Source organism: Hipposideros armiger, unplaced genomic scaffold, assembly GCF_001890085.2.
Source record: "Hipposideros armiger isolate ML-2016 unplaced genomic scaffold, ASM189008v1 scaffold_553, whole genome shotgun sequence".
NCBI lineage: Eukaryota > Metazoa > Chordata > Mammalia > Chiroptera > Hipposideridae > Hipposideros > Hipposideros armiger.
In genome coordinates, this window is record NW_017731903.1 from 853,447 (window position 1) to 864,237 (window position 10,791).

Consider the following 10,791-nt stretch of genomic DNA (forward strand, 5'->3'; position numbering starts at 1 on the left):
TTTGTGATTGTCTCCCCTCTCACACACACACCAAATCATGTTCCCAAAATGTTCATAACTGTCTCCTGACCGCATCTCCCTCCATTCTCAGGGTATCCGTAACACAGCTTCTGCCAGGGTTTTGGTTTAGAATGTTTTGTGTGCAACGCTTTTAGGAAAAAATTTCATCCCAACTCTGGCTTCTTTATCTACTTTTTTGCCCTTTGGAAGTACAGAGGATTGGCTCATTTGCTGTTCCATTTGCTGCTAGGACCTACGCCCCAAACCTGTTTACCTCCCTCATAAAATACTCTGAAGGGAATGGATGCCATTTTATAGACCCCCTCCACCTCTGACAGCAATTCAAGCATATGGCCCCTTGAGGTTTCATAAGGAGCAGCCACAGGCCAGGCCCTACGGGGCTCTGTATTTATTTCATTTAAGCCTCAGCACTGCTCTGAGTGTATGGCGGTATTTATTATCCCCATTCTATGTTCGAGGAACCTGAGGCTTAGGAAGGTTAATTTGCCCAGCATCATACTACCAGAAAGTATTCAGGATTCAAATCCAAGATTTCCTGGCTCCAAAAACCTTGGATTCTTTTCACAATCTTCCCTCCTCACCCCACAAGGAAGTTTCCAAACCCTCCGCTGTTTTCCTCAGAGGGCCCCTAACCCTTGTTTGCTCTGCATAACATGTTTTTTAAATAGTGCTTATCTTTCCAGTGCCTGAGGTGTGCAGCTTCCCTGGAGCATCTGTGACCCCAGCATGACTGTGCTTCTCTCCAAGTGGCCCATCTCCCTGCTCTTCCTTTAGCCGGTGTGAGCCCCAGTGGCTCTTGCTGGGGTTTCTGTGCACCAGCTCCTGACACACTAGCCTCATTCTTGCTTCTCCAGCCTCTCTGACTTGATCTTCTGAGATGCCTTCAGTAGCTTCTCCCCTTAAATGGTGGCATCCTAGGGCTGTCTTCTCTCTTTCCCTTTCTCCCTGGCTGTTAGGTTCATGTCAGGACTTAAGCACGACTCCCAAGTTGCCTGACTTGGCCCTGCTGCCCAGCCCCTTCTGTTTGATTGCCTGCCAGTATCTTCTACCAGATGTCCTGAGGGCACTTCCACCTCAGCAGCCCAACAACTGAGCTCACTTCCTCTCCAGCCACCCGCTTTGTGGACCTTCTGTCATTTAATGGCTTGGTTCATAATATCACCGTCTATTATCATCCATCTTACAAGCTGAAAACCTTACAGACATATTTTACTCCATTTTTTTTCATATCTCAGACGCAATTAATTTTCAAATCTTGTTAATGGATCCTGTCTCAGAAATATCTCCCAAGTCTAGTCCCTCCATTTCCTTTACTCCTGCCTTAGTGCAGGCCCTCCATCCTTGCCTGGGTTGTGTAAAGGGCCTTTAACTAGCATTATCTTCTTAAAAACCAAAACCGATTACTGTATTTTGCTGTGTACAATGTGCTCCCATGTATAATGCTCACCCATGTTGTTGGCCCAAACTTTTAGAGAAAATATCTTTCGTTTTAAATTTTTTTTAATTAAATTATTTTTTATTATGAAATACACATTTTTTAGAATTAGTTTCAGCTGTACAACACAGTGCAATAGTTATACTTTTTACCCCTCGGAGTGACAACCCCCCTCCCCCAATCTGCTGCCCCATTTCCCCCCAATTCGTTTTAATTTTTTAATTCAAGTTTTTATTTGTTTACATTTAGGTACTTTTTTTTTGTATTATAAAGGAATTTTAGCATTTATTTTTTAACATATTATGGTACAAGAAATTTTATGTAACAAATAATTACAAAACAACAGATACAAGGTAGAAAAAATTTTATGTACCGGTAACAGATTTACAATATTTATGCATCATAGAAGGCCAAGAACTCTTTGTCGTTGCAAATTTGTTGTAAGTGCAACAAAACTGATTATTGTAATCCAGCGTATTGTTTTGCATGCAGATATAGTTGTTGATTTCTAGAGTTACACTTTTAACTCATAAGCATGAATAAGATAATTAAAAACATTTATATAGATATGGAATTAGTACTACCCACATATAATGTGCATCCCTATTTTTCCCCTCACAAATTTGAGCAAAAAGTGTGCATTATACACAGCAAAATATGGTATGTCACCTCGTCTGCAAGAAAATCTTGTCCGATTTGCCCTTACCTGTAGGGTAAAGCCCATGTTCCCTGTCCTGGCAGAGCAGACTCATCACAATTGGGTGACTGTCTCGGCACCTCCTGCCACATCTCTGCCTGCTTGCCTGACAGCCCCTGGCACCTCACTGGTGCTTCAGCCTTGGGGTGAACGCCACATCTCCAAACATGGCTCCCATCTTCCCACTTGTTAATCTTTCTCTATGAAGTCCTTCTACTTAGCAACTGCTCATTCTTCAGACCCAGCTCAGATGTCACTTCTGAGATGCTGCTCTGGGTCCTCCTCTGTGCTCCCACACACATCTGGGCATCCACACCTCCTGGTATCTGATTATACGTTTGTCATCCTGATTCAGATGGGGGTTCTTGGGGGCAGCGATGTACTTAGCGCCCGGCACAGTGCCTCTTAGGTAGTGAGTGATGAAGGAGTGCCACTCTGTTCTCTCCAGAGCCCCTGTGATCCTTGACCTTCTCCACCCAGAATCGTTTTCTTCTGCTCAGGTCTGAGCTCTTGGCAGTGTTACTCGGAGTGGCTATAGTGCTCTCCCATTCAGCCCGCAGAGCTGCTCCTCCTCTTCTTTTCCAGCAAGCTGCATTTTGATCAGTTCCCCAAGTGATGCTAGTATACCCTGCACTTCTGACTTGTTCCAGAGCAGGGTACACCCACTAATGTTCAGAAAGAAGGCTGGCTCCTTCAGGCATTTACAGAAGCGGGAGAACTTAAGTAAGATTGGGACGTGGCTGCAAAGCAAATCTCCTTCCTGGAGAGTCACAGTATAATTAGTATATTACGGGGTAGAGAAGTCCCTGAAACAACAACCAACCAACTAACCAACCAACAAGCATGATTTCCACAAGGGCAGCCTCTATTTTTCTTTCATACATATTAACATTCTGGCACTTTTCCCTTAACACTGGTGGCCCTTCCTGCCCTGGAACACTTTATTTCTATGATGATTTTAAGTGAGGCGATGTCTGCCATGTGCTTAGCAGCGCCCAGCACTTAATGGGCACTCAGCCCCTGAGAGTTCCTGCCCCTGCTTTATTCCCTGCTCTGCCTGTGACCCCTTTTGCTTCCCTAGGGAGTCTCTTATAGCTCATCTCCTCCCTGTCGCCCTGCAGGGGGGGTCCTCTATGCTGCCACTGTGAAAAACTACCTGGGGACAGAGCCGATTATCTCCCGGGCAGTGGGTCGTGCTGAGGATTGGATTCGGACAGAGACCTTGCCATCCTGGCTTAACGGTGGGGAGAGGAGGGGAGGGGTGCTTTGGGGACAGAGAGGGCGGGTGGAAGCCGGGTGGCCCCAGGCTGTGCCTGTGGGATCTGAGGCCACAGGTCTCCCCAGCTCCAGCTTTTGTCGCAGCCGTGGCCTTGAGGCCAGCCGAGTGGGGGGATGAAGATGGAGATGATGAAATCTACTTCTTCTTTACGGAGACTTCCCGAGCATTTGACTCCTACGAGCGCATTAAGGTTCCGCGGGTGGCCCGTGTGTGCGCGGTGAGACCTCGATCCCAGCTGTCTGTCTGTCATCTCCTGCTTGCCTGGCCTCTGTCTTTTCCTCGCTGTGTCTCTATCTTTGCATCTCTGCTCTGTCTCCTTTTTTCCTACGTCTTGACTTCTTTTCTGGGAGCTTGTGGGGAAAGGGCTTTAGCCACTTTAACCCCATAATTACCCTTGTGACACACTATCCATAGGAGGTGGACTAGTGTAGAGGTTAAAGGCAGGAACTGTTGGCAGACGGGCCTGGGCTCCAGTCCCTGTTCCATTGCTTACTGCTTCTGTGACTCTGGGCAGTTTCTTTAGCATCCTTACAGATGAGGATATTAATGATGCCTAGCTATAGGAGTTGTTGTGAGGACTAAATGAGGAAAGTTATGTAAAGCACGTAATACAGTACTTCATAAGTGTACAATGAACTTAGTCACTGTCATTGTCATTGTAACCTCATCCACCTGTGTAGCTCATTATTCCCCGCTGTTAACTCTGTCTATATCTCTGTCCTTGCATTTCTATGCATCTGTCTCCCCATCTGTCCTTGTCTGGGGGAAATGTGTATTGGTCTCTACTCTCTCCCTACAATGTTGATCTTCTAAAGAGAACTTTCCATGCGCTTGTCACTCCAGGGGGACCTTGGGGGCCGGAAGACTCTCCAGCAGAGGTGGACGACATTTCTGAAGGCTGACTTGCTGTGTCCAGGACCTGAGCATGGCCGGGCCTCCAGTGTCCTGCAGGACATGGTCATTCTTCGATCTGAGCATGGAGCTGGGACCCCCATCTTTTATGGCATCTTTTCCTCGCAGTGGTGAGGGGGTCCTGGTATGGAGGAGCATTACAGGGTGGGAGGTACATGGGTTGGCATGGTGCCAGTGCTGTCTCCTCCAGAGGGGGTGGTTTCTCCCTGGAGCAGGTTGCACAGCTCCTGTGCATTTATTTCTCATGGGTCATTTCATTTGATGGGGGATGAGTTGCTGTTCCCTAGTTCCCTTCAAATATCTGGCTCCAACCTGTGACTCTTCTAGGGAGGGGGCTGCCATCTCTGCTGTCTGTGCCTTCCGACCACAAGACATTCGGACAGTGCTGAACGGTCCCTTCAGAGAGCTGAAACATGACTGCAACAGGGGACTGCCTGTCATGGACAATGATGTACCCCAGCCCAGACCTGGAGAGGTGAGGGGGCTGGGGCAGCCCTTCACCCCACTCCAGAATTGCCCCATTAGAGCAAGAACCCAACTGAGCATCATAGACACTTCCTGGCCCCTGGGAAACTTTGTCACCCAGCCTGTGTTTCCTCTAGTGCATCACCAATAACATGAAACTCCAGCAATTTGGCTCATCGCTTTCCCTGCCTGACCGTGTGCTCACCTTCATCCGGGACCACCCACTCATGGACAGGCCAGTATTTCCAGCTGATGGCCACCCCCTGCTGGTAACTACAGAGACAGCCTATTGCAGACTTGTGGCGCACAGGGTGACCAGCCTCTCAGGGAAAGAGTATGATGTGCTCTACCTGGGGACAGGTATGTTTAATAGTCAAGCACGTTGCCCATCCAGTGCCCGCATGCTCTCATCTCAGAGAGGGTCCCATACACACACGCATCAGAGTGCCAGCACAGGTATAGTTATGGTATTATGCCTTGCCTCTTGCCTGTTTCCTAGAGGATGGACACCTCCACCGAGCTGTGCGGATTGGAGCCAAGCTCAGTGTCCTCGAGGATCTGGCCTTATTCCCAGAGCCACAGCCAGTTGAGAGTATGAAATTGTATCAAGTGAGTTGTAGAGTTTGGGGAGTCCGGTGGGGAGACATCTGAGTCCAGTGTCAGTTTGTGACCCTGAAGTCTGAGAGATGCAGTGTATGTGTCCCTTTTTCTCACTCACTTTCTGTAGAGCTGGCTCCTGGTTGGCTCCCGTACTGAGGTGACACAAGTGAACACAACCAATTGTGGCCGTCTTCAGAGCTGCTCAGAGTGCATCCTGGCCCAAGACCCTGTCTGTGCCTGGAACTTCCAGCTAGATGCATGTGTGGCCCATGCTGGGGAGCATGGAGGGTAAGTGTGGCTGTCCAGGCCCCTTGCCTGCTGTCCCAGGGCTCTGACCCATCCAGATGTCTATGCCTGTTTCTCGTTTGTTAATGCTGCGTGTGTGTGTGTGTGTGTGTGTGTGTGTGTGTCTTAGTGTTACTTGTATGTCCATCTGTCAGTCCCTACTAACTCATCTGTCTGTCCATCTGGTGCTGCTTCATCTATGTCCTTGCTCCTTTGCTGGACCTGCCTGGACCATGGGACTGACCTCCATGTGACAATACACTTTCTGTTTCCATTTTACAAGCTCTCAGGAGTGCTCAGTCCTTCCGTCCTTGAAATACTCTTCCCTCTTGCCTTCTCTGACTGCGTTCTCCTGGTTTTCCTACCTACTTCTCCAGCCTGCCTCCCTTACTCATTCCTATCCCATCCAGCTTCTGAATGTCGATATTCCTCAGGGTTCAGTCCTTCTCTTTACACTTCCAAACACTGTCTGGGTGATTTCATTCCCATAATTTTCAACACTGAGTGCTGTTAACAACTACAGATAGATCTTCAGCTGAGCTGCAGAATTCCCTTTCGAACTGCCTACTTAATATTTCCCTTGAACGCTTCACAAGCAACTCAAACATAGCCAGTCTGAGCATGCACTATGGTTTCCTCTTTCTTTCACATGCTTCTCTGGTTTTCCTCATTTCAAAAAAGGGACCTCCATTCATCCAATTTGTACTGACTCTAGTTCCATCTATCATATCCTCAGTCCACCGCCCCTTCTCTTCTCTACTGCTACCACCCTAGTCCAAGCCACCATCACTTCTTAACTGGATTACTCTAATAACCTCCAAATTGATCTCCTTTTATCCATTTGGGGATCCTACTATCCATTTTCCACTTAGCAGCCAGCTTAAAATCATATGTCACATTGAAGCATGTCCCTGACGTCATATTCGTTTAAAATATTTCAATATGTACCAGGTAAGGACCCTTTTAAAATCATTCTATTATAGGAAATTTCAAACATTCAACAATAGAATAATATAATAAATTTCCATGTATCCCTCAGCTTCAACAACCATCATCTCCTGGCAATCACTGCTTCAAAAGCAAATGCTTTATTCTTTCCTTTATTTTTTAAATACCCATTAAAATAAGAATTTCACCGGTCTTGGGTATCCTGTGTACTTGAGTCTCAGGGTCTCCTAAAGATATTATGTGTGTAGAGGATGTGGGCTGTGTGTATATGCCAGTGTACTTCTTGGCAATACAAGAAATTACCAAGTTGGTACTTTTATGCATTCTACCTCCTTACCTCAATTCATACAAGGAAGAAAAACATAGACCATGAAGTTCCTGAGGCTGTAGCTGCATATATGGCCTTCCCATGTTTCCCACTCTCAGCTAGACTAAGCACACTTGGTTTTACCCAGGAGACTTTAATGTATTCATACCAGTCTTGAAGCTCATTTCAGGGTCCTCAATTCATGTTGAAGGAGTTCACACTCAAACCGAGTCTACCTTTGGTTGAGGATTTTGTGAGTTCAGACTAAACTTCCATCTGGTCTTCACTGACAGCCCCGCAGGGGTCTCACTGGCCTCCCTCCCTCTGGGAGTGGTGCCAGGGAGTTCAGAGTGAGCAGTCTGTCTTGCTGTCCCTCTGTCGTCAGACACAGTCCACTGAAATCCTGGAAGCACCAGGATTGTATTGTTTGAGACAGACCTATTAGAGGCCAATAAATATCAACAGTTGTTGAAGAGAAAGAGTTCCTACACAGAGATGAGCAGCTGTATGAAACACAGTCATCTCACTGATTAACTTTTATAGAGAAGATGTTTTCTCTTTCTCTTAACAGAAACCAAACCAAACCAACCAACCAACCAAACAAACCACGAAAACCCTGTAGTTTAAATTTTTTTTCCCCAGAGAAATCTTGTGGTTGTGGACAGCCAGTTACATTCTTGGAAGGTTCCCATGTTTCTTTTAAAGCTTCCCACACCGAACATCTTTCCAACTACCTAGTGCAAATTTAATTCTCTATGATATGCTAGAATATGTGTAGAATTTGACATGGCTAATGTCATGAGAACTATAAGAGGTATTGGGGAGAAATTTAGTGATGAAGAGCATGTTGACTGATAAGTCCAGGAGTGATTTATGAGATGATGGGAGATGTAATGAGTGAGTGGATGTTCAGTGGTATTGAGAGTAGAAGGGAATGTTGACACTGGATTTACCAACTATTCTTTTCTTTGTAGGCTGGTCCAAGACATAGAGTCAGCAGATGTCTCTTCTTTGTGCCCTAAAGAGCCCGGAGGTCTGTCTGGGTTAGGGAAATGTGAATGGAGTGGGTGGAAAGGGGCTAGAAAGTTGTCCATTTTAGACCCACTTTAAAACTTGGATCCTGGAATATATGGCAGCCAGTGACCCACAGCCTTAACCTCTTTGGGAGTCCCCTTTTAGCTTTGCTCCCATGGCCCCTTCTCATATGTGATGTACCCCACATTTGTCTACATTACATCCCCAGGCTGTAGTCTCATTACCTTTTGTACCTTTGATGTCTCTCTGCAGAACACCCAGTAGTGTTTGAAGTTCCTGTAGCGACAGCTGCGCATGTGGTCTTGCCATGTTCCCCAAGCTCAGCCTGGGCATCCTGTGTATGGCACCAGCCCAGTGGAGTGACTGCACTTACCCCCCGGCGCGATGGCCTAGAGGTGGTGGTAACCCCAGGGGCCATGGGTGCTTATGCCTGTGAATGTCAGGAGGGTGGGGCAGCCCGCGTGGTAGCTGCTTACAGCCTCGTATGGAGCAGCCAGCGGGGAACTGCCAGCCGGGCCCACACAGTGGGGGCTGGACTGGCGGGCTTCATCCTGGGGGTTCTTGCAGCATCCCTGACTCTCCTGCTGATTGGTCGGCGTCAACAGCGACGGCGTCAGAGGGAACTTCTGGCTAGAGAAAAGGTGGGCTTGGACCTGGGGGCCCCACCATCCGGGACTACAAGCTATAGCCAGGATCCACCCTCTCCCTCTCCTGAAGATGAGCGGCTGCCCCTGGCCCTAGCCAAGAGGGGCAGTGGCTTTGGTGGCTTTCCTCCACCCTTCCTGCTTGATCCTTGCCTGAGCCCAGCCCACATTCGGCTAACTGGGGCTCCTCTGGCCACGTGTGATGAAACATCCATCTAGGGCTGGGCAAATGACCACTAGTGCATGAGTGACCGCTGGAATAGAATGACCATTGAGACACTGGGGCCTGGAAGATCATCATGGCCTCTGGGTTCTCTTTGGCCTCTGAGTGATCACTTGACTTCAGTGTCTGTCCTCTCTGAGCCTGGATGGGTTCTGGGCCAGGCCATTGTCTGAGTCCTGATTCCTGATTCCCGTGAGAGATCAGAACTTCTTTCTTCAGTGAATCAGGACTTTTCCCACCCCTGCCTTCTGAACCCCTGTGACCCCTTCAGTCCTGGCCCACTATCTTGGGCCCATTAGTTTGGAAATGGGGCACAGGACATAGCTATGACGTTGCTTTCTGGTTGGACCCTGGCCAGAGGGGAAGCTGTGGAGGTGGTTGGTGGTTGGGGGCTAATGTGCACTGAGTCCTTGGGTGGTTTTGCTGATTCTCCCAGTTTGTCTGATTCTCTGTGGGGACTGCATGATCCCCATGTTGCAACATGGAATCTCTGCCCTGAGATCTCCCTCCATCCCGGTTTTCCTTCTTCCATGAAAGAGCATGTGTACATATGAGTGTTCAGGAGACCTGGCCAAATGTGCATGAATGACTGGGTCGATACTCAGGTATATTCATGGGGGGAGGTTGGGATGGGGGCATTGCCTGTAGAATTTTAGACCCTGTAGCCAGTGAAAGAATGGCTCTTCTTTCTAAAAGGAAACAAACCACTGCTCCTCCCCATCACCTCCCACAACCCTTCTCTCGAGTACAGAAAAACTCCCAAAGTGACCTTCTAGATGGGAAGGGCAGTGGTACCCAGTCTTTCTTTGTTTTTGCCTCTTGGCTGCCACCACTGCCATGAACAGCTGCTCTTTCTCTGGCTAGAGTGTAGGCTGGGCCCCCTTTCCTTTGGTTCTCACTGAAAATAAACTTCACAACATTCTAAATATTAGGGGACAACAAAAAGGGAACAGTTATGGGAAATACACGCAGCATAAAAATAGGTTTGTATCAGTGACTTTACTCAGGTTGACACCCTTGCCCTAAAGCAGGAGTTCTCTACTGGGGGGTCCACGGACTCCCTGAAATTGTATGCAAAACGTTGTCTGTACATGTGTGCCTGTGTTTTTCTGGGGGGAGGTTTTATGGCTTTCATCAGATTCTCAAGGCCTTAACAGAGTTAAAGGACCACTGCCCCAAGGACACCACATCAGCAGCAGCTCTCCCTGCCCCACCCCCGCTGCCCTGTGGCCAGCCCTTGGACTTGCCTCTGCTGGATGCTGTCTCGTTTCTCCAGTCCCTGGAAGCTGTGCTCTGTGTATATTTGAAGACACTGTCAACTCTCACCAAACTTAGACACTTCTTCCTGCTTCACAACTCCCGGATGCTTTAGGCTTCTCCTGCTCAGTTCTGGTCTTGGCCTGTGAATGTGCCTCGTTTGTCCCTGGTGAGGGGCCCCCTTGAGCTCCAGTGAATGATCCAGCCCTTCCCAGTTGAAGTTTTCAGCTCCACTTTTCTTGGCAGCAGCCTGTGAACTACTCAAAAGAGTCCCCTTGGGTTTGGAATTATCAGTGGCTTTGCCCTAATAAGCATATGATCTTTGGCCAGTAATCTAATCTGGGAACATCCGTTTACTCATCTGTAAAGTGGGGCTAGTACTACCTACCTCAGGGTTGCTGCGAGGATTAAATGAGAGAACGTGTAAACAATAAAGCACTATCTATTCCAGTACAGGTTGTTATTGTAAAAATTGGACAATTATGCCAGAATCATATAGCTTAATCATATGATAACCATGACACATGCAATCACTTTAAGTCCTATTTGGTGGAAGGAGGGTCATTGCCTCATATAGGCATCCTGTCCTGGGTCATCTATGGCCAGATCTCAGCTGCCACCGTCTAGGGCCTGTGGGAGGCAGGGCCTGTGGTTTTATAATTCTCAGGTGTGTCTGACCTTAG

At 47.9% G+C, this 10,791-nt stretch overlaps 1 protein-coding gene across 2 annotated transcripts in view; it reads left to right on the plus strand.

Moving 5' to 3' along the window:
* SEMA4F (ssemaphorin 4F) overlaps positions 1-10,561 on the plus strand; it is a 30,990-nt gene extending 20,429 nt beyond the window's left edge. For both annotated transcript variants that reach the window (XM_019623618.1, XM_019623619.1), the window contains 9 exons: positions 3,275-3,394; positions 3,498-3,649; positions 4,276-4,454; positions 4,672-4,819; positions 4,947-5,169; positions 5,309-5,418; positions 5,537-5,697; positions 7,924-7,982; positions 8,237-10,561. In XM_019623618.1, coding sequence (XP_019479163.1) covers positions 3,275-3,394; positions 3,498-3,649; positions 4,276-4,454; positions 4,672-4,819; positions 4,947-5,169; positions 5,309-5,418; positions 5,537-5,697; positions 7,924-7,982; positions 8,237-8,847 — 1,763 coding nt within the window. In that variant the 3' untranslated portion in view covers positions 8,848-10,561. The remainder of the gene's footprint in view (positions 1-3,274; positions 3,395-3,497; positions 3,650-4,275; positions 4,455-4,671; positions 4,820-4,946; positions 5,170-5,308; positions 5,419-5,536; positions 5,698-7,923; positions 7,983-8,236) is intronic.
* The last annotated feature ends 230 nt before the right edge of the window (positions 10,562-10,791 follow it).